The sequence below is a fragment of the Leuciscus leuciscus genome (assembly GCF_965113295.1).
Source record: "Leuciscus leuciscus genome assembly, chromosome: 15".
NCBI lineage: Eukaryota > Metazoa > Chordata > Actinopteri > Cypriniformes > Leuciscidae > Leuciscus > Leuciscus leuciscus.
Window position 1 is genome coordinate 14,636,110 of NC_138739.1, and position 24,825 is coordinate 14,660,934.

At 37.7% G+C, this 24,825-nt stretch overlaps 1 protein-coding gene across 1 annotated transcript; it reads right to left on the reverse strand.

Moving 5' to 3' along the window:
- Nucleotides 1-8,327: 8,327 nt before the first annotated feature.
- Nucleotides 8,328-23,806, reverse strand: LOC309476183 (uncharacterized protein). The gene is made up of 5 exons (XM_082139430.1): nt 23,623-23,806; nt 17,959-18,300; nt 14,891-15,202; nt 10,851-10,964; nt 8,328-8,695 (listed from the first exon to the last, which is right to left on the reverse strand). The coding sequence occupies exons 1-5, from the start codon at nt 23,663-23,665 to the stop codon at nt 8,673-8,675; spliced, it is 834 nt and encodes a 277-aa protein (XP_081995556.1). The 5' UTR covers nt 23,666-23,806; the 3' UTR covers nt 8,328-8,672.
- Between the last annotated feature and the right edge of the window lie 1,019 nt (nt 23,807-24,825).

The following is a 24,825-nucleotide window of genomic DNA, read 5'->3' on the forward strand; positions in this document are numbered from 1 at the left end:
AATTATCATGGTAACTATAGTTTGTTACTACCATAAAACCACAATTGAATATGCTACATTTTTGTGCACCTGATTTTTATTTTTATTTTTTTTAAATGGCATGTAATACAAAATGTAAATAGGCCTACATAAAATGCTTGCTTGTCTTCAAAGAGTATAAGAGTTTTTCTGAATGTTGTCATTTAATAAAAATCAAATACATTGGTTGTTTCCACTGGTATTGTTATAAACTTCATTTTCATAAAAAACAAAGTGACATGTAGCCAAGTATGGTGTCCCATACTCGAACTTTGTGCTGCATTTCACCCATCCAAGTGCACACACACACACACACACACACACGCACACGCACACGCACATACATATAGCAGTGAGTACTATTGAACACACCCCTTGAGTGTATAATATATTAATCTAGTTAGGGAAATGTGCTATGGGGTTTCATTAGGGCTAGCACTCTCTGTGGGATAGATAGGCTCTCGACCAGGATGCAACATCTCATTGACTTCCTTTCTTTACGTTTCTTATATCATGTTGCTTTAAGATTTTGTTATAGTTATTTTGCTTAATTTTCCTTTGTTTCCTTATTTTCCCTAGACTTATGTTTGTTATTATTTGTGGTTATTGTTGTATTTGTTAAAGAAAAGAAAGCAACTTACATTCATATATGATCCATCTTTTATGTTGCAGTTTGAAACGAGCTGGCCGTAACACCCGGTACTAGGTAGCCTACCTAATAAAGTCCCTAATGAGTGGATGTTTACAATACAAGTAGTATGAATACTGTATTACGCCATCTTGTGTCCTAACTGGGAATTCACAGTAAAAAAAAAAAAAAAAAAAAAAAAACAGTTATGAGTGGAAAAAAAATGTTTTTAATGGAATTTATTACATAAACAAATATCTTTCCAATTCATTTCCATGTTTTAGAAAGAAAATGGTGTTTATATAAGCTCAACTTCAAGTAATGCTGACTGATACAAAGTTAAAAAACAAAAACTACATATGCACTTTATATGCACATATCATACTATATTTGAATATCTAACTAAAATAAACGGAACCGTAAGTGATCGTGAAATGAAAATATTTAAGATTCATGATACAGGATTTTGTGAGGAGTTTGGCAAATGACAGTGTTTTAGCTTTGACATGACAAAAACAACTGATAATTCATTAGACCCTTCTAAACCAAAAGACTAATAAAAAAAAAATGGATTGTACGTTAAGTATTTATACATAAAAACACTTATACTAAATACCAGTAGGCAGCTCTGAGAGTGAAACCAGACTGACCAAATGAAACATTCAAGAATCATCTCCATCACACAGTGATAATGTCTTATTATAATATTCTTCCTCCTCACATGAAATGCAACATTATCTAAACAGCTAATATCACAAATACTTACTCAATTCAGCACCTGCATGTCGTTTGATTGACAGCTGCTTTCAAATTCGCAACTGTCAATCATTTGTGAAGAGTGCTTGTGTCTTACAAGTCCATCTGCGACACTTCTTGATGATAATGGCCGTCTTGGAAAGGGTAAACAGTCAGTTACAAGAGGATGTACACAGACGGGACACAATAATGGACACTTTAAAGGGACAGTTAATTTTCTCACCCTCATGTCATTCCAAACCCACAAGACCCTTGTTTATCTTCAGTACATGAAGACATAACTCTTCCCTGATATTTTTGACAATCCATTGGAAGTCAACATTTTAACGAAAGAAGTACATAAAAACATCAGGTAATCCAAATGAATCAAAGAATGTAAACCAGGTCTTCCAAAGACACATTCACTTTATATTGCTCACATATAAACATTGATCAGCATGCATATAGTGCACACAAATATGTTAAATTGAAACTCAAATGTGGATGCTTGATTTGCACGGACCAGTAAGGTTAATGATCAGTGTTTATGTCAATAAAAGATCAATTCGGCTAAACTTATAGATTTAATTCTGTTCTTTATATAAAGCATTTGTGTATCTTTAGAAGTCAAGGAATCCACAGACATCTGTTAACTGTAATTCATCGAGATGTGTTGTGTGAACCTTGTGACTATTTGTTGAAAGTCTAACAAATTTAGGTAAAAGCTTTTAATATTTAGTTTCACCTTTTGTATCTAAGGGTGCCTTAAGACTTTTTAATTTATAGAAATGTGATGACAAATGTTCATCTTACAGTAGCTCACAGTCCTGAAACTGTGTGTGTATTTCTTGTTCTGTATAGATTATGAGAAAGCCAGACAGAAGGCTAAAAAGACTCGGAAAATGACAGTATGCTGGGAAAGTTTAATCGGAAAAAGAAGTGAGTTTCTTTTTTTTTCTCTTGCTGTGATTATTAAACTTACACAGGTGTAAGAAATGCCCAGAGAATGTAGAGTCTGACATTTGGCATTTAACGCCTCTTTAAAAGTTGCTTTTGATAAAAGAGCCCTGCTAAATGAATAAATGCATTTAAATGAATACAGTTTTTCACTACAGTTATCATTTTAGCTGTCTTGTGAATACATTATTGTATTACTGCTTTAATTTAGGCAAAGTTTAGCAACAGTTGACGGTACAAGCAAGGCAAGCCCAACCTCCAACACCAGACGTGTCCTGGTCTGCACTTGCCCAGCAACTGTGCTGGAAGGGCTCTGGCCAGAAGATAGCCTTTGGGGAGGTGTTGGTCTGCAAAGCATTCATAGGTACAGTAATGTTTATATGGAATAAGCCCTTATAACAGTAATAAAAAAAATTAAAAAAATTAATGGGAAGGAAAAATCAGTCGTCAGGTGTATATGTAAATGAACAATGTTTGATCTATCTCCATGTTTCTTGTACCCGTTTGTTTGTCATCAAAGGTCCACTTGATGGCACATTTTGATTAATCCTGGAAAATGTTGACATTACCAAGTTAACAAATGCAACCTTTGATTTTAATAACATAGGCCTATTAGTAAATGTTGAAATTAATATTAACTGTATTAACTGTATCTCTCTGGAAATATTGAAACAGTGAGCGTGTAGATGTATATGTAGCCTATATCTATGTATAAACCCTCTACAGTGCGTGCAGTCAACGGGGGCTCGTAGCATATAAAATCAGGCTACCACTACCATATCTCGAACTTCTTTTTACCCCTAATCAAAGAAAGAAAATGAATGTCAGCCATCAAAGGAATGAAAAATAATAATTTTTCACCACTTTAGGATTTGAATAATAGGCTACTATTTTATATTTTTATTAAAAAATATTGTTTTCATTTTTTAAGTTTTATTTTCTGTGATCATATAAAAGTTATCAATATGTACCTCAGGTTTAGCATGCCTCCTCACAGCATTATGCTATGTTGTTTTAGAAAGCCTTTTTTTAATATTCAAGCCAGCATATAGGCCTATATTAAAGTAATATAGTAGCCTAATCCAAACAAGATCACATAAACCTTTTTTTTTTTTTACTTTGGGAGCCCTGTTCTTGTTCATTTCCATAGTTGAGTTTAGATAAAGCTTGAATTAAGCTTTGTCATTTGATTTAGATTATACTCTGTTTAATGGTTTACAGTTTATACATTTTATATCAGTTGTATTTAGATATCAGATCTAGTGGCAGATTAATTATGGAGCAATCTGTGATTTTTGTGAAACTGCAGATACATTTTACATTCTGATTTGACATGCAACAGTATATCCTTACAAAAAATATATATACAATATTTGATTAAAAAATTTGTGCCATGGGTTTATGAATAATAATGTGCTGTCCGTGCATGTTTCCCTCTCACTATAGTTGTCAAGGTCTTCAGAGGTCTGTCACGAAACCCAATTCTGTTTTAGTCCAGATGGCACTGATAATCATGAAATTGCATAAATGTGATGCGATCTGGGAAAACCCGTCGGATGTCGCGCTGGGCCGTTTTCAGTAAATTCCAAAATAGTTTGAATGTCAGTTTTTTGTCATTTTTTTATTATTTTTTTTATTAAATTATTATTCTATAACATCTTTTCTCTTATCTCTGAAAATATCTTGGCCAAATTCCCTTGTTTAGTGCAGAAAAACAGCGATAGTGTCAAGCTGAAAATACTCTCTTTCTCTAATGCATTCTATGCGACCATTTTCTCTAACGCACGCAGAGGTGAAAAAACCAAAAAAACAATCGCCGTATATCCCATACACCTGTCCGTCTCTTAACACTACAAAGATAGTTTACCTATAAAATAAATCACATAACATGTACAGTGAATGTGTATTAGTGCGCATTTCGTGCCAATCCTGTTTAAAAAAAAGAGTGCCAAGCGTCCCGACGGTGACGGTTAATTATGATTGTCGGTCATATACGGTCATATAGGGATTGTCAAATTTTTTTTTTTTTTTTTTTTTTTCATCTACTGAATTTTTCGTCAACGATACCAGGGACACCGAAACACGGGGGAACATGAAATTTGGTGGGCATGTAGCCCCACTAGACTTTTACGGAAAAATTTCGTTTGGTCCCCGGGGGCCACTCCCCCCCCCGCGCTGGGCCCCCCCAAACCCCAAAAATGCAGTTTTTCCTAAATAACTACCTGAACCGTGGCACCGAGGATGAAGAAATTTTTATGGTATGTTGCTCTTAAGGGCCCACATCAACCTAGCCCATAATCACTCATTTGTGATTTGCGCCCCTCCCATAAAAAATGAAAATGCAATATTATTCTGCTTTAATCACCCCTATCTTCAGTTGAGATGTTCAGAACTGCACCATATTTCATGTGTATGATTAACTTGACATCCTCTGGGGGTATGCTAAGTTTCGTAGAATTTCATCCATGGGGGGGTATAAAATAAATTCATTTATGTGCACTTTTAGTGACTGTACACTCATCGGCCTGTAGATGGTGGTGTTGAGCGAAGGGTTGCTGGTTTAGGATGATACTGTCACACACACACATGCAGGAATACAAACAAACGCAAGCATGCACACACACTGACATCCACACGCACAGACACACACCCATACACACACATACAAATCCACATGCACAGACACACACACACACACACACACACACACACACACACACACACACACACACACACACACACGCACACACACATGTACGCACGCATACATGCACGCACAGACACACACACACAGACACACACATACACAAACACACACACATACACACACACACAGACAGACATGCACATACTACTACTTTTTTGTTTTAGGTATATACATAAACACGCAATACAGCCAAATTGCTCCACGTCATTTATTTTTGTGGAAAGCCAGTGCAGGCCTGAGCGGCGGTCATATTTTGTACCGCCATTTTGCGAACTCAAAATTCCGTTCCAGAAAATCATAGCGATCGGCCGACTTCAGATAAACATAACATTTGCTACCAACAAGCTATGATAAAAATAAAAACAGATTTGGAAAGGGCTTGATACCAGCTTCCATATGATTTCAAAACCTGTAATAGGTAAAATTTCACCATGTGGTGGGTTTTCCCAGATTGCATCACAAATATTAAGCACTTCAAATAAGTAATATTTGGAACAAGACTTAGCGAGTCTAGTAAAGTGACAAAGAGAAATATTACATATGAAACATGTAAGATCAGCTCATCAGCTCACCCAATAATTAGGGTGTTTGGGATGGGCACACCTTTTTTTGTATTTTTGATTCTTCTGCAATTAAAGTTTTGCATCAAAGTTAAAGAGAAAGCACAGAGAGTCCAGAAACACTAAATTTGACATTGGATGGTCAAATGTGTTTTTATGAACGTCTCGGTTACATATTGTTCCCTGAAGGAGGGAACGAAGACATACTGTACGTCATTGACTGACTAATAGGAATCTCGCCAGAGAGCCAATCTACTTCGAGTGTAACTAGACGAGCCAATGAACATTGGAAGCATTGCATCAACTGTTATAATGAGTATTGCATCTTTAGGTTTTCGCTGAGAGGTGATCTGGCCATACAGCGGGGTACAGAAGTTGTTGTGACGGGACCAGGGATGTAGTGGAGGCTAAACGCACGTAAACGCCGTTTACGCACCTCCCAAAATTTGGAAATAGCGTTTGCCCACCTCCAAAGTGCGTTTATCCACCTCTACATTGCGTTTATCCACCTCTAAATTTCACGTTATTTGAGCGGACTTTGCATTTCCAGTGCGTGATCGCCGATCGGCACATGATGCGAGCATTTGGACCGTTAACGACAGAGCAGAACGTGCAGCGCGCAACCACGGAGCAGAGAGCACAGCGCCGACACACACACACACACACACACACACACACACACACACACACACGGAACAAAGAGAACGGCGCACACACGTAGCAGAAAACACACGCTCGTGAAGTTACTAAACAAGCTGCGCGAGAATGAAACTTGATCGCAGCCGCAACAGGAAATCATTAAAACGATGCAAAAAAAAAGTGCTTTTTTATTCATTACAGACAGCTGGTTTAATGTAGGGAGCATGTCAAAACCCAACTGTACAAGTCAAGAGATTCAGAGGGAATCAAGCCTGCACCAGGTTAAAGACTTTTCCCTCTACAGGGAAACACTGATCCACATTTTTCTGATAGACCAAACAACTAATCAATTAATCGAGGAAATATTCAACAGATTAATCAACTATGAAAATAATCCCAAATCCCTAATCATTATGCACAAGTGCATTGCATTGGAAGCCCTGGATATAAGCCTCCCTCTAGATCTCTCTTAAATATTTTTGTTCTCTCTGTTTTGTCATTTAGTAGCCTAAACTTTATAATTTCAACCATATTATTCCTTTTTGAGTCTCTTTAACAAGAACTTATATTAATGTATGAATTGAATAGTGATTGTGTGACCTATGATAAGGGAACAACCAGTGATACCCTTGGTAGTACCATCAAATGATAGCCTATAGCGATGTCATCAGGATACACATACACCGGTAGGCAGTGGCCCACCTTACCGGGTGACCACGTCGTGGTCCACCAGAATTTATAGTTTACCCACCTCTTTTTTTACCACTACACCACTGGACGGGACGTACGTCCCTCTTTCAGGGAACGAGGGTTACCACATGTAGCCGAGAAGTTCCCTATCTGTCGATCACTTTCGATGTGCCTCGTTGACCAACTAATAGGAATCCCTATACCAAAGGCAAAGCTCAACAGCTGCTGTCCCCTTCCAGTGCCCTGTGTAAGCCTCCTGCTCCCTCTTGGGACGATGGGACAGGGTGTACACAGAGAATGACCATCACTGCTGTTCTGTGATAACCCACACAGTGAGACTATTGGATAACACTGGGGAAAGCGTGCCCTTCCTACTGGAATGGGAACGCTGCGGAAGCCACATTCTTCCCCGAAGGAGTTATGTGGAAATAACATGTTATCTGGATGTTTTGGGAACTCTCCTTGTAACTAACTCTAAGGAAAGAGTAAATAAGTAATAATTACTTTTGAGTTTTATTTATTAGTCTCCTCTGTCAATGTAATGAGTCCTTTATTTCCGCCTCCATAGTGGAACGTTAATTTCGCATCTAGAAAGGTGGGACAGGTTAGTGAGACGCACACACGGAAAGAAAAGGGGAAAAATCTCATGTCTCTCTAAAAACACTCTGAAATCGTAAAGTTCTAAAGAAAAGGAGGGGATAATTAAGCACCTAGCTGGAACGGGAACAAGGTATTGTGTTTGGTTTGTTTAATGTTTATGTGCATTAATATGTAGGTTAATTTATTCGACTTGAAGAAGTGTTTAAATGTGTATCGCTTATGTCATGTGAAGTTATGTTAACATAAGCTTTTCAGCATTGTTAATACTGACTGAGGTAACGTCATAAAAGGGTTTTTATAAATGGCTATTTGTAATGTTGTTATATATATATATACAATATATTGTTTAATGTGGCCTTTGGCTTATGTTTGGGTTCGTAAGAGCTAATTTTATGTTATTTATCTGTCCTGTAGCTCTTACGGTGTTTCAAGAAGAAAAAGGTGTAAGAAAATAAAGGCTTTTTGAAATATCAGTACGCTTCACCATTGTCTGGCTGGGGTTTTGCTACACTCCTGTTTATCGTAAGAGCCTTACCAAATCCAACCTTGAAGAAGATCAATTATTGGTAAAGGGGAAGAGACCTGAGCCACGTTTTTTTGCCAGTCATGGCTCAGGTTCCCAACCGCTGTTGTATAGGATAATTGGTATGAATGATGGATGGAAGTATATTTGTGTTGGTCACCAGTTTTACTGTGGATATGAGTTGATATAGATCATGTGCGTGTTTAATCCTGAGGTCTGATCACTCTAATGAGAAAGATGTGACACTGCAACTCTCATCTTTTCTAGAACGTTTTAGTTAGGAAATTTACAGTTAAACCCAAGGACCAGATAGGATTAATAAAGACCAGGAGTTAGAAGTGCAGTCAATTTAAGACAAGAGTCAGCATTATAATGAATTAAAGAACATTTTTACTGAAGATAGTTTGCAGTTTCATCAGAAGTCAGCTTCAAGAATCACAAGGAGTTTGTAGGCCGCTCCTTTACAGTTATAAAGATCACAGCAGTTATACCCTTCAGCAAGGTCTAAGCTACTTCATTCCTTCAGGTTGAATGATTCTGATTGGCTAAGAAATAGATCAATAGGAATAGACCTTTTCTACAGAAATTTCACTGTGCAAGCTTGCCATCTCTGAGTCATTTCCAGTTTTCAGGGGAACCTAAAGGAAAACACACAAGACAGGAAAAAACAATAAAATCAAGAGAAAAAGAGCAGTGATTTTTTTTACAGTAATGGGTGAAGACTCAAAATGTGTTGCACAAATAACATCACACAGATCACTGGATTAACACAATATAACAATGTATTATCTACCATCCGGAGTCAATGTGTTAAATCACATTTTTAATCAGGCAGCTGCCATTAAAGATTATTAAAATAGACAGATGATTTAAAATAGACCAAATATCTCAAACTGAAGGATGTTCTGGAAAGCTTTATTGTAGTGCTAGTGTAAGTATAGAGGATCATGTGTCATAAGACTGATTTTGTCAATACTGCACAAAAGAGGAAGTACAAAGCATGAAAACATATTTCACGTTCATCCGATTATTTCTAAAGTTAAAGGGATAGTTCACTTTGAAATAAATTTTTGGTATGTTTTAGCTTACCTCAAGGGCATCCAAGATGTAGGTGTCTTTTTTTCCGCAGTAGTTTCAATTTTGATATTTTTAGGTCAAACCGTTCTTGTCTGTCAGTCATATAATGCAGGTCGATGGTCACTGTCTCAAAGAGCATGCACAGAGTCCAAATTAAAACAATTCCCCATCGTAAGTACACATTGATGGCCTAAGACACGAAACGAGCGGTTTGTGTGAGAAAACGAACAGTATTTATATCGTTTTTACCTCTTGTACACAGCCACGTCCAAGTGATCTGAGAGTGCGGGCCGGTATAGATATAAATGAACTGCCGTAGCCAAGGCGACTTCTATTGTATATATCTATACCCGCCCGCGCTCTCAGATCACTTGGACGTGGCTGTGTACAAGAGGTAAAAACGATATAAATACTGTTCGTTTTCTCACACAAACCGCTCGTTTCGTGTCTTAGGCCATCAATGTGTACTTACGATGGGGAATTGTTTAATTTGGACGACGGGGAATTGTTTTCATTTGGACTCTGTGCATGCTCTTTGAGATAATGACCATAGACCTGCATTATATGACTGACAGACAAGAACGGTTTGACCTAAAAATATCAAAATTGAAACTACTGCTGAAAAAAAGACACCTACATCTTGGATGCCCTTGAGGTAAGCTAAAACATACCAAAATTAAATTTCAAAGTGAACTATCCTTTTAAAATGTGCAATCACAGCATTTCTGTTCTCTTGAGAGCCATTCACACAACCCAGTTAAGGAATGTTCTCCGAAAATTTTGTATTATTTTTTGGAAGATCTTGCACAGATCTCTTCATACTTTCAGTGTTAAAGTGATAGTTCACCCACAAATTAAAATTCTGGCATCATTTTCTCGGCTTAAAGTTGTTCCAAATGGTAGCCATTGACTTCCATTGTATTATTTTTTCCTACTATGGAAGTCAATGGCTACCGTCAATTGTCTGGTTACCAACATTCTTCATTCAACAACATCTTTTGTGTTTAACACATTTTTTTATATTAGCTTTAGATCATGTATTAGTGTTGAGGTATTGTTGCTGGACGTTTTTTGCTTGAACGGTTTTTGCAGATGTTTAGTTTGTGGTTATTTATTTTCGTTATACTTTTATTTTTTAGTACAATGTACAGGACTGTGGTCAACCATGTTGTTTTATTATGTGCTTTATAAATAAGTTGGATTTGGAATTGGAATAGATACAAATACAGGTTTGGAACAACATGAGGGTGAGTAAATGACTGTCTCTTTAACTGTCTCTTTAATGCATTACAGTGATCTTTTTTTCTCATAATGACTGAATTAATTACATATTCTGTATATAGCATTAACAGCTTCAACTTCATAATGTTAAATTTAAGTCAGTCTTAAAACTATAGTCACTATAAATCACTCATTGCTCTGCTTTTTACCAATCTCTTTCTTTAGCAATGCAGAAATGTTCTCTGAAAACACTACTGCAATTGCTAAAAGAAAAAGAAAAATCAAGCAACTAAAGCAAACTCTTGCTTTAGTTGACAATAAACGAAACATTTTCAATAAAACATCCACATCTAAACCTCTGTTAACTCTAAATAAGAACTTTATGTAGACTTATGACAGAAATAAATTCAAACTTTAATCACTTAATTATCTCAACTGCAGTCGTCATAAAGTCAAGCTTATTTTTCTCTTGCTGTATATTGTTGTAATACTTACATTTCCCGCAGAGACAGTAAATCACACCAACAGCAACAACAACAGTCACGTACACCAATAACATAATCAGCCCTTTTTCATTTAAAGATTGATCCAGTGCTGGAGTTTCCGTAGCTGCAATGATTAGAGGGAGACAGTCATTATTCTTATAACAAAAACTATAAATCATCAACTAATAAGAGAGGGTAAATATGAATGAATGATTCAGTTTGAAGCAGACCATTATGCTTCATAAATTGTCTCCATGAAGGAAACACTCATTCATCATGTGATTGTTCTCAGATTCAGGGTTTGCTAAAAAAGTGTTTCTATTCTGGTATTTGTTATAGGCAATGTCTGTATTTGGTATCTGAGAGATGTGTGAGGTGTCTGACCCATGTCAGGGATGCAGTAACAGTGTTTACTCGTTTAGCCCTGCTTCCAGAGAATAAATAGATACTTGTTTTTTAATTAATTTGCTTAACCAAATTAATCAAAAGTTATATTTAGTAGAAGTTCAGTTTGAACTATATTCTTATTCATTTTTTTTCTGCTCTTCTCATGATAGCTGTATTGAGACATCTAATGAACTTTGTCTAAGATAATGAAGAAATGTATCCACTAAGGCCCGGGACACACCAAGCCGAAAGTCGGCTGTCGGGCAATGACGGGCCGTTTTGAGTGTCGTTCAGCTCATGCTGGGGCCACACCAAAATATATTTAAAATATTATAAGATTTACAAGACCACAAACATGAGAACAAAAAAACAGAGTCCAGACTGTGAACACTGGAAATCTGGCAAAATTTAACGAGACTTCCTAATAAACATGGTGGACGATAAACAGGAAGAAATTGCTATAAAATTGTCGACTTGTGGTATGTTTTACAGGACACGTTGTATAAACACTCCTGCTGTAGCCACAAATCGACAAGCTGATCCTCCATCTCTGACGTCCTTATCCATTTCACTCTGTGCTGCGCCATGACAGCGGTTGTTATGCTTCTGTCTTCTTGTCAGCTGGTTTTCTGATTGGGTACCGTTTCGTTCCACCAGACAATGTGGATCCGATGTTCTTCCGAGCAGGTCGGGTCACTCTTAACACACCTCACACCACAGTAAATTCTGATAAGATAATCTGTAGAACCAAGATCAAGATGATCCGGACTTCACTTAGGATTGTCGGATGGGGAGAAATCTGCCCGAATATCTTGTGGTGTGGCCCCAGCATTAGTTTTTTCGGTCTTCTCTAGTCGGTGTTCACAGTAGGCTCTAGTCGGACACTGTCAGTTTTTTTGGGTTGATTGGTAAAACTGAAGAGAGAGAGAACTTGGATTGGCTGCTCAGTTTAACGAAGAATAAAAGCGAAAGTGATGAAAGTCAAGACAGTACAGAAAAAAGTTTTTTGGTTTAATTCAAAAGCAATTTAACAAATTAAGAATTATTGACTTCGATTCATAATAAAATTGTATTAGATTAATTAAATAAATATTTTTTATTTATTTAAATTATCTCTAATGTGTCTTGCAGAATAATGAAACTACTTCTGTTTATTGCACCAAAAGTAATTTAAAAGGAACTTTAAATATATATACAGTTTAAGTCAGCCTTGGGGAATCTGTAAAATGTTAATTAAAATATGTATTTTGATTTTATTTAGTACTGCTATTTTATAATAAGCCATTTCAGAAAATAGATGCTTAAATATGCTAAGTTTCCATATGCTTAACTTTTTATTCTTAATACTGTTTCACCTGAATGATCAAAACGTTAAGAGCCAGGTGGTGTAAACATTTGCACAGGATGATTGGTGGAAAATGTTCTTATTTTGTTTAAAGATCTTATTATTATTATCTTATTATAGTATGGTTATGAAAATACTTACATATTTCCAAAAAGACAAAATAAGAACAATTTACTTCTGACATTAAATGGTCTTGCACCTACATATTTGTCTGATCTACTCTACCACTATTGCCCTGGTCAGTCCCTTATACGTTCCATTTTAAACAAGCAACTTGTTTTGCTACCTTACAAGGAAGTTGTAAGTCCCTCAGGAGAGAGAGAGAGAGAGAGAGAGAGAGAGAGAGCGAGAGAGAGAGAGAGAGAGAGCGAGAGAGCGCCACCTCGGCTGTTACCTTCTTCTATGCCTGTTTCTCTTGCATGTCTGACACATGTATAAAAATAATAAATAAAAGATCTCTTGGCAAAGTAACTGGCTTCCGTTATTCAACCATAACGAGGAAAAGCTTGATTTTCACATCTACAAGAGTGAAGCAATTGCTGAGATTTATCTTTGAAAGGTGTGACATTTTGGAACGCAAGACATTTTTTTTTCTTATAAGCGTCAATTTATGATGCACAGACATCAATACACCAATATACAAAACACAACAATGGTGGTTAATAATAATAATTATTATTATTATTATTATAAAAAGGATAAAGTCTGAAGATTACAAAATAAACCAACACAAACTGCTAAAAGTGAACCAAAAACAAGTATCAAAATAAAGATCTGTAAAGCTTATTTGGATGTTACAAAATTATCTTATGCTGAGTTTTGTTGGAAATTTCTTTTCCTTCTTCAAAGGAGAGAGACCAGGAGACATTGGGATCGCGTTCAAACAGAAGTTCTTCTTTATTGAGCGTGGCTGCGGTTCGTCCAACATTCTAAATCTAATACAGTATGCATTGTAGTTATATACATTCCAAGGGGGAGGGATTACATAGAGGTGGAGACTCTAAACAAAGCATGCAAATGAAGTAGGAACACACCCTACTCTGAGAGCACTACCAGTCCAATTGAATCAGCGTAACTATTCAAATGCTGATACTGGCCAGGAACTCCGGTTCCAAGAGCCATCCCAGAGCCATTAAAGACAAAAGGTGAAAGTCTCCCCTACAGCTAATCCAATCAACCTAACGATTCAACGTCTAGGCTGAAAGGTGAGAATCTCAGTGATCTGACTCATTTAAAATACAATAGAGAAAACAGGACTGGCCGGAGTAGATAGAAACTGACCCTACTAAAATCAAAGTCTTAACTTTTAATGTTGAAACCTAAATTAAACATTTAATAAATTTGTAATGCAACAGTTTACATTGCTAGAATCATAGCAAGTGAAAAGGTTAGGAAAAATATGAGGCACTGATGGGACCAGTAGAAACAAAATCTTACTGTTGAATTAAAGGTCCCGTATTATGCCCCTTTTACAAGATGTAAAATAAGTATCTGATGTCCCCAGAGTGTGTATGTGAAGTTTCAGCTCAAAATACCCAACAGATCATTTTTTACAGCATGTTTAAATTGTCATTTTGTGGGGCTCAGAAAAACGCGCTGTTTTAGTGTGTGCCCTTTAAATGCAAATAAGCTGCTGATGGACGACCCAGGGGGCGGAGCTTCATGAGCTCGCGCTCAGTCTGTCAGGACAATTTCATCTCACAGAATGATGATAATATCAGAAACTCTCAGGTAACAGTGTTCATTTCGAGTCGGACAATAATGCCGAGTCAGAGTGCTGTATAGAGATGGAACAGGTATAGTTTAGTAGTTTAATTACGGTTATTATAACGTATTTGTCATCTGCTTGTATGTATCCATTATTTATTAATAGCCTACAAGTCTGCTGTCTGAATGATGATCAAACATATACTGATGAGTTTAATAAAATTTATTGTACATCACACAAAAGATGAAGCGTCAGTTTTACTTCAGAAAATCACCGTAAGAGCTGAGTAAACACAGTAAGTTATAAGAAGTGCGCAAGTAACGTTACATAAACGAATTTCGGTAGAGTTGAGGGCGCATTCCTGTGGGCGGAGGTTAGTCAAAAAACGGTTCTAGTTACGTCATTAAAGAAGGAAGTAGAGGGATGTAGTCCAAACGAGCTGTTCGGTGTAGGAGACTTCTGTTAAATAAAATATCTCGCTTGGCATTGAACTTTGAGCTTTATAATTTTACAGATATTATTTATGCTCTAACAGCAACATACACACTAACTAAAGTTTGAAACATGGGATCACGAAGAACGGGACCTTTAATGATTAAATGATACTCACGAATGACAGTGACACTGAAGCTCCTAATGATGCTGAATCTGCTGCTGTTGATCTCTAGTTTATATTCTCCAGAGTCTGTGTTTCTGGTGTTTGTGATGGTCAGAGATCCAGTCTGATGATCCAGCTTCAGTCTGTCTCCGAATCTCTCTTTACACTGAACATCTGTACAGATCTTACTCTGACCTCCAGTGATTTCAGCAATGAATATGTTATTAAACAACCACAGAGTGTAATTTGGGTTGCTTATTACACCAGGATCAAAAGTGACAGATTCTCCCTCCTTCACTTCATCCCGTTCAGCAGCAGAAACATCTGGAACACAAACCAACAGATGCTGGAGGATCTTTTTTTGGGGAAACTCCACAAGAAATAACTGTGAAAATGCTTGTGCATTAACATTTTCTGGCTCTTGAGAATTCAGTAGAAACCAAATTAACTGTGAAATTGCTAATTATCAAATGAATTGTGGTTAAATAAACATGTTTATCTGTATTTATCCATATTAGCTTTGATGTCTCCTTAGATAACTCAGCTGAATTAAAAATATTACATTTAAATTATATATGTATATAATATTTAATTTTGGTTTACTTTTATATCTCTCTCTCTGTCTGTCTGTCTCTCTCTCTCTCTCTCTCTCTCTCTCTCTCTCTCTCTCTCCACACACACAAAATGTACATTTCCCAAGAAAGTAAAACATGATTGTAGATATAAAGAGTACAATAACTAAAATAAATAGATTAAAAATAACAATAATATTTCTAACAGGCACATACTGTAGGCACCACTGCTACAAAGTCTTACAGGCAAAGAATAAACTTGGTGACCGAGAAGGCACAAGATAAGATAGAGAAGAAGATAGAGGGTTGCAGTCCTTCAATGGATTCAGGTAATCCAATAATTCTTATATTGTTCCGCTGGCTACGGGACTTGAGATCCACAACTTTGGCTAGCAATTTAACGTTGCTCTCTGTCAGCATAGCACATGTCGTTTCCAAGGCTTGTGTGTGCTCATCCTGTGAATTTGCATGTCTCGAGTGAAGCAATCTTCGATGCGCGATCCGTCACGGTAGTTTGAATTTGGACTAGAATTAGCTTTGCCTCGAGTGTCGAAACTGCGGTTTTAAAGTCCGCAGAAAGAGCGACCCGGTGTTTTTCCAGAAGGTTAGCGATAGCTGCCATGCTTACCTCTTTACCGTAATCTCCACACGCTTCTCAAATCCTTTTTGTTGATTTAGCTGCCATGATTCAATGCCAATATGCATCCAACAATGATATTGTCCACTTGGTAGCAAGGTAGAAAGCTGAAGACCACCAAGGTGGAGAAGGCAGAGCAGATGACAACCACGGCAAGGACCCCCAGGGCAGATCTGATGGAAATGGAGACCACCACAGCTAATCAGATGAAACTGTAATACAGAGTACAGAGAGGTTATGGTTGGCCTCAGGGGCCATGACAAAACAGGCAGGAAGCTCGAGGGCGTCTTCCAGGGTCAAAAAAGGGCCGACAAGGTGTTTCAGGTTGACCTCTGCGGTCATCTCAGGGCTGGCAGAAAGTTCATAAACCTCCATGGTCGTGTCGATGCAGAACAGGTAGCTCAGGGAAAACCTCCGTGGTCACATCAGGTCAGACAGGAAACTCATGGTTGGACTTCACTGCCTCGAGAGAAGCTGAAACACAAAATGGCCATCACCGTATCAAGGAGAGCAATTGACAGCGGGACAACCTCTGAGACCCCCAGATTTGATATCAACGTTGAGATGCCAGCTGACCAGTGTTAGCGGACAAATGTTAGCGGTGTGTCCGTCAAACTGGAAACCAGTCTCAAATGCCTTGGAAACACCTTGATAGCTTCAGATGTAGTGCAAATGTCACAATCTTCCTCCATGACACTCACCTTGAAAGCAGAGCCGCTCAGCCTCAAGGCAATGTCTATATAATATTTAACGACCAGTCCGAATGCCACAGTGACATATACAAACTGAGTGGCTCTGATAGCCCCCTCAGAAAAAAAATAAATCACAAGGCACAGGTCATCCATCGTTGTTTTATATGCCAGATCAATAAAGTCTTGAACATATTCCTCATTCGGGCGGTCTCCCTGGCGCAGATGCATGATCTGTCGGCTGGATTCATTTCTGGTCAGTCGTTCTGTTGAAGGATGTTGAAGGATGAGACGAGGGCGAATCCAAATGCACACAGTTTATTAACAAAAGGCACAAACTCACAGATAATCCAAACCTTGGGCAGGCATATAGTCCAGACAAGAGTGACATGGGAACATAATCCAAGGCACTTGAGAGACCAGATCAGAAAATCCTAAACATACACTTGCAGAGACAACAAATGAAAGACTGACTGAAACACTGGACTATTTATACACATATGCTAATAAGATAACAAGGTAACAAGACACCAATGGACCAATGAAACAATAGGACTAAAAAGTGACTACAACATGCCACAAGAAACAGAAAGTAACTCAAAAGTCACAGGGGAACACAGGCTGGGGCCATGACAGATATACAACGTATAATATGTACAGTACATGTATAATATACACAGTATAATGAGAATATAAACAACTTCATTATTGTTATTTTCCAGGACACATTTCCTCTGTGTTTATGTCATTATTGTGTTTGCTTATGTGCATTTCTTTAATCTTTGGTTTTCCTTTCTGTGCGTGTGTAGTTTGTCTCGTCAACAAGTGCGGTTGACACCATTGAGAATGTTCATTGGCTACTGGGCGAGAGAAGCACAACTCGTACTAGCTGGCCTCCTATACAATATTACAAAGCACTTTTTGAATATCTAAAATATTTTCTTGCGATCATTCACATTTTATGCTAATGCTAAAACAATGAGTATGAAATAACAAATGCGTTTAAACATGATAATAGAAGGTGATCAGAGATTGAACGATGAAACGCTGTCATCTCCATCAGAACAAAACTAACTGCTAAAACTAATGGATCAACAACTGAAAGTATGAAAGTATGTAAATGACAAATAATGTCATTTAAACATATTTAACCAACTTTTAAAAATTTATTGAATGACTCACAATAAACAGTAATGTTGAAGGTCTTTTCACTCTTACTGCTGCCGCCGATGATCTGTAGTCCATATTCTCCAGAGTCTGTGATTGTGATGTTTGTGATGGTCAGAGATCCAGTCTGATGATCCAGCTTCAGTCTGTCTCTTAATCTCTCAGTGCCTTCATTACACTGAACATCTGTACAGATCTTACTGAGATCTCCATCGATTTGAGCAATACGAGTGTCATAATAATACCATTTAATGTCGTCTTGTTGGTTTGTTTTAACATCAGGGTTTAGAGTGACTGAATCTCCCTCCATCACTGAAACTGACACTGACACTTCATCTTTATCAACACCAGACGCATCTGGAAAAGAAGTGAACATATCATTTTAAATCACTTTTGGGATAGTGGGACAAAAAATACAACAGAAAAGTGCTGTGATAATCTTTATCTAAAGATCATAAAGACTGTGGGTAGAGAAATATGTCTGGATTCATAATGTAACACATGCAAACACACAGCAGAAGAACATCAGTGATTTACCCACATCAGTCTCATTGATAACGCAGCTTAATGAACACCTTACAACACATCCTGATTCATGTACAGCGTATGTGCATTCATACAAACAAGTCGATTGTATACGTTCACAGACCCCTGATAGACATCAGCCATTCAAAGGGAGAAACATTTATTTATTGTCATGTTCCACCACTTTAGGACTCACATTTTTTCATTGCATTTTTATACATGGAAGGATCTATGAATCTAATTAAATTTTTGTAATATAGTAACCTGAGTGTGGCTTCAAAAGGGCAAACATACATTTGTGTTGTGTTTAATTCTTTTATCATAATATGTTCATTATTCTATTTTTATATAACATTTTTATTAATTTCATTATATATTTTTTCATTCTATCATTTTTTTTCTTACTATTTTCCTTGCTTTTGCAATGCCTGCTGTTATTATTTAGTAGTTATAACATAACTTCCTGGATTTGTGCACGTCTGACAAAGGCGCAACTGAGATTATTCAATAAACTCTCTTTAATTATTAATATTACCAGCACTTAGTCTGCTTTTTAGTGTCATCATTAACAAATGGTGTTGTTTTCTTAGACTCTGTTGTTCTCACGTATTTCGCTCAGTTTAAGGGAGGTTTGTAACATATTTTCATGTTGGGCCTCTCAAGCCTCGCCCACAGTGTTTGAGACATTGGTTTTAACTAAACATTCTTGGAGTCCTCTTACAGTCACACGCCTTTCATACTTTCATTTCATTTTAGCCCTGCAATCGCACCATTACAAAGCACACACATCATTCCCCCTCCAAGGTTGAATTCATTCATCTAGAACAAAAACAAAAGGATACAATAACGCTTTTAAAACAGTCAGATCAAAATCAAAATTACATAAACGTTCATAAATCAGTTGAAATGATGTGTTGCAGTGTTTAGAATCCTATCTTATCTATTTGGTAACCATGGGAATTTCAGTTAGGACCTCATTTAGGACAACATCCATTACAGAGTAACAGGACGCGAGTGGTGCGATGCAACAGAAGCAAATACAGTAGAACTCATTTTAATCATGAATCCAAAAAAAGCTTCATGTAAAGTTCAAGGCTTTTTAAGTACTTTGTCGCTCCCTCCACACACGAGCAAGTTCTTGATTTCACTAGCCCCGTTTACATGCACACTTTTTTGCTATTCTGATTGAGATCGTTCTGATTGACGGATTCCGGTTGACTGTTTACATGAGATGTTATCTAAACCGATCTGGTGTTTACATGTGCTGACGCTTTCAATCGAAATCATTTTGTGACATGCGCACACAGCTTGTCTGCCGGATCTGGAAGCTCATTATTTCCCACATTTTCAATCCTGTCAAGATGGTGCATCACTTAATCGTCGCGTTAGTTGTAGGCATTAGCCGCGTTTCCACTGTCGGGCCAGTGCGAGCCAGGGCTTTAAACGGGCCGTGCCAGGAAATCTGCTGCGTTTCCACTGTCGGGCCAGAAGCTCCACAGCGCTTCACTAAAACACGCCCGAAACACGCCTCTCTGGAACAACGTCACACTAACCCATCATTTCACCAACAAAATGGAAGTTTTATCAGAAAACTAATCAGAAAGAAATCACTGGAAACAGCGTGATCGCAAAACAAGAGCGACCGTTTGCTGGCATTTTTGTTGTTTAATTGAATATTTAAAACCCAAGAAACGATGTTTTACCACAGGTTTACAATAAAAAGCGATACATTGATCATAATGAATTAATTTGTGTCAAAATTGCACATTAGTCACAGAAATAAAGTGGTTTACCGTAAATTGCGTTTGTGAACGTCTATTTCACAAAAGAAAGAGGACATGCAACTTATTCAGTCGCGTCTGTTTCTGTTTATTTGGTAGCCTAGTGATGGTTTATTCAGATTCAGAACACTGATTCCTCATTGAAACCGCTGACTTATAGACGGATCTTTTGTGACGTCATTGTTTATGTATGTCGCGTTGCATCATGGGAATCGTGTGGCAGGAAACACCGCTAGATACCTGTAATTTGATTGTTTTGCACGTTTGGAGGAGGATTTAGAGAAGAGGATGGTTCACTCTTGCTGTGTGATCGATTGTACGGCTCGTTGGGGGCCTGATAAAAAGTTTTTTCGAATTCCCTCCGAAAAGGATCGCGAAAAACGAAAGAAATGGTTGCGTGCAATTAGGCGATTGAACCTGGACGCTCCGAAGAAAGCCTGGATTCCTGCAGCTTCTGATCGAGTTTGTGAGGCTCATTTTGTTCACGGTAAGTCTTAGTGACTGTGTATTTATAGAAGATTGAATAAAAAAACAAAAAAAAACTGAGTCAAATCAACCGAGTCATATGTTTTCGCGTTCTGATTCAGGTGTCCCAAACCGCGATCCACAGCACCCAGACTATGTTCCTCACATCAAAATGGGCTATTCTGGATCGCAAAACTTAAAAGCAAAAGAAAAGGCTGTTCAGCGATACGAACGGAGGATGCGAATCACGCTGTGACTCTGCTTGGCCAGGTCTAACCTCTGCTTTTAGCACGATAACTGCTTTCTGTTTGGCAGAAAAGATCGGCCCAACTTTTAGAGAAACAAAATAATCATAGGCCTCCAGACTTTTGAAAGCCTTTAATCTTTCATGAGTGAAGGGTCCAGGGGTTTCTATTAAATAAGAATAAATGTCTCCCCAGCAGATTGGTGGCCAAGACACGGGCGAGTCGGACCAACGTTTTTTGTCATCCCAGATCTCATATGGGCTTTGAATAACTTCGATTTTGTCACCAATACAAATTTTGAGCTTCTCTCCAAACCTCCTCCGGTCTTCAGATGTTAAAGTGCTTATATATTGTGGATTTCGCCCGCTAACTCTCTTGAAAGTGCTCGTCGCGTCTTTACAGCCCGCCATACTGTTTGTTTTGTTGCCACACAACCACTCGCGTATGCGTACAAAGATGTCAACAAAGATCCTCCTATATGAAGATGTCAAACAACACCAGACATAAGAACTGAAAACAAACAAATAAAGAAATTTCAAAACAATCATCTTGTTCTTGGTATGACTAGAAAGAAAAAAACACACTTCACTCAAAGGAAACAGACACACCTCATTAAGTGCTTACATCAACAACACTTCCATTTAAGTTTCACATTCGTCTAGCTTCGCTTGTGTGCTAGTTGCGTTTGCGAGTGAAACCCATAGACAGTAAAATAAATGGACACAGCGACCCCATTGGATTCAACAGAGACAACGGAGAAAAGTGAAGTCAATTAGAAGCTCTCACTTCCTGATGGCTGAGCGTACTGCGCAGACTCAAACTGAGCTTTACGACGTAGATGTGACGTGAGCAACCCGTCTGTCTTCTAGTAGCTGTGCCAAGAGAAATCTGAATCATTCCCTTCTGAAACTTGCAGAGACGGAGAGTGTGAGTAGGAGGTGTCCATGAGCTAGGAGCAGGAGAAACTTTTGCTAAGTATTCTGATTAATTAATTTGTCATTTTGCCTCCACGTCCCCCCGATTGCCCGCGAGCTTCTCCTCCTGTCCATACGGTAATCTCTCTACTGTGCGACAGAGAGTCGCGTGTTATGACGCAATCGTTAGCCTATTTTTTTTTTTAAAACTGCTTCTACGGGGCCGTAACGTAAGATACAAGGTAATGGAGCCTTTTATACATTTTCGTGTTTCTTTAGAAATAAAAAATTGACAAATGGAGTCTTTAAACGCCTCAGATGTAAAGTTATTCGCTGTCAAAGTGACGCCAAAATGAATGGGAGTCAATGGAATGCTAACAGCAGGTGATGGTCTGCTAATCAATGGCGGCGCCCGGGGAAGCTTCAAAATAATATGAAACCCTGCCCCCCTGGTGAAACCGCATTATGCAGTTTATGCGATTGTGCGTCTGTTTATGGCTCCCGGTAAACCAGTTCAGTCATAATAAGTTCCGGGCATTGTTTATTTTGTTGTATATTTTATTTGTTAAACTTGGAATTCGTTTACATAGGATTTAATTTACGTAGGATTTAATAGGATCTATATATATATATATGTATTGTTTGATGAAACATAAAACCAAAAGCTGAAGTGTGTTTGTGAACAGTGTATTCACAAACACACACAATAACTACACTAAACTCTCAGAAACAGACAGTTTGTCATTTTAGACAAACATTTGTACATATTAAAAAACAACAACACTTGAACTTGATAACAACTGCCTACAATGACAGAAACCATCTTTGGGGGGGAAATATTTGAATTTTGCTGGTTTAGTTTGGCTCGCGTCCCAGGAGAGGGCGCTGTTTATCGAAATGCAGGGTGGGGTGCTGCTGCCTTGGCAGACAGTATGGCTGAGGGCAGAAATGTGTTAATACGGGACAGTCCGTCAGAGGTCGTGGGCGGAGCATCAGCAATATGACATCATATTGTGAATGGATTTTTTCATTGTATGGTGGTTGTGTCCACACACTGGAAAGACACATTTATATGCAAACACCATAAAGTGAATTTTGCAACCGATGACCCTACTGTTTCTCATATGTAAAAAATAATCAGAAAATTGCCAGAAACAGTTGAGTATGTGTTGATTCATTGCACAGAATATAAAAGAGAAATAATATAATAATATATTTTACAGAATCATGAAGTTACATAGGAATTAATAATAAGTTATCAGTGATAAGCATTATTTCGTAGCCTAATGCACAGAATGAGACAAGGGTTTCTAGTGCTCTACTGAGGTATCTAAGGGAATCAGGAATATTTAACAGAGAGGCTCACTTGACAGGTCTGCATAACTAAACCAGCCTAATTGCTAATAAAAAAAACTAGCACAAACACGGCCAAAACTAGCCCAATCGCGTTCCGGGGAGTGTGAATTGGGTCAAATAAGCTGTAAGTGGAACAGACACCGCGAAATCAGAGCTAATATTCATGCATAACGTTACCCATGTTTATACGCAATGAAACATACAGTTTTATTATGTATCTTACATCACACGAAGAATCTGTCGCCTGCTAGAAAACCAGGTACAATTATATTTTCTTGAACGAGCATGTCCCCACGATCGGTTGGCTTGCGGCTGTTTTCAGCAGGGAAATGTCTAAAACTATACGCTTTTATTGTTTTAGTAAAAAGAGAGTGTAATAAATACATTTCTTACCTTGTATGTGTAACAATATAATGAAAAACGTCTTTATTTTCATGTTTTCTCTGAAAAGCGCTCTGGCCCTACACCGTGTCCATTTCCTCTTCTAATGAAGTTAAGACCATGTGGACAGAACACGCTCCGTGCTGGAGCGCGCCTTGTTTGTGATCAAAAGAAAACCAAAGCCTTACTTTTTCCGTGATGTGAGCACTTGGAATCTTGACTATCCAGTCCAGCGTTTCTCAGCCACATTTACCTGCGGAAAACAACTCTGTTGCTATCAGGGGCGTGATAGACATAAGGTAGGCTACTTACCTTACAACCATTGTTTGTTTTTCCGAGATAGCAACAGTAACTAAGGGGGGCGGGGCTTACTGATAGGTCAATTAAATATAAATTTAATTAAATAAAACGATCTAAATTGATTGTTATCATGCACAATCAAAGACAGTAGTACAGAACACAAAAACGTGTTTATTTTCTCTGCTATAGAGTGGTTGACATTATTATTATTAGGCTACATTTAATTTATTGCTACATTTTAACATGTGAATTTTATTATCAACAAACTAAACACATTTAGCGTTGTCACGTCAGGATTTTATCTGTGGTTAATGGATAAAACAACGGAGCTGCGCTCTCGAGTTTGTGGCTGCTGTAAAGCACAAAATGGTGCTGTTTTCGACATTCGGATTTCCCGAAATAATCAGAAAAGCTTCAAAGATTTAAGGGGCTCCATTTCTTCATCCCTAAATTGAAGTTGGCAACAAGCTTGAAGGGTAAATCAACATCTACATACAGGATCTAATTAATACAGTGTTAAGAGCGAATATTTGTTTATGTAGGCCCCTACGATATATCACCAAGATACTGGACTAAGGAACACAGGTGATTGGTAATAATAATAATAATAATAATAAAGAAAGCAAATCTAAATATTATTTGTATTTATTAGATAATTGATTCAATGGAAATTTCCTATGATTTACTCCTATGAGGCTTTTACTATAGATTTGCTTTAATTCGGTTATAATTGTTTGTTTCCTCCTCATATCACAACATTCCAGTAGCAAAAGCCACACCTGATCCAGTTGATCACAGTATGATATCAGTGATGCATTGATAAAATATGTACAGGTGACGTCAAACCCCTCATCCACAGTCTAAACAAACAACAATAACATGTCAAACCACATTTCTGAAGGAACCACATTTCTG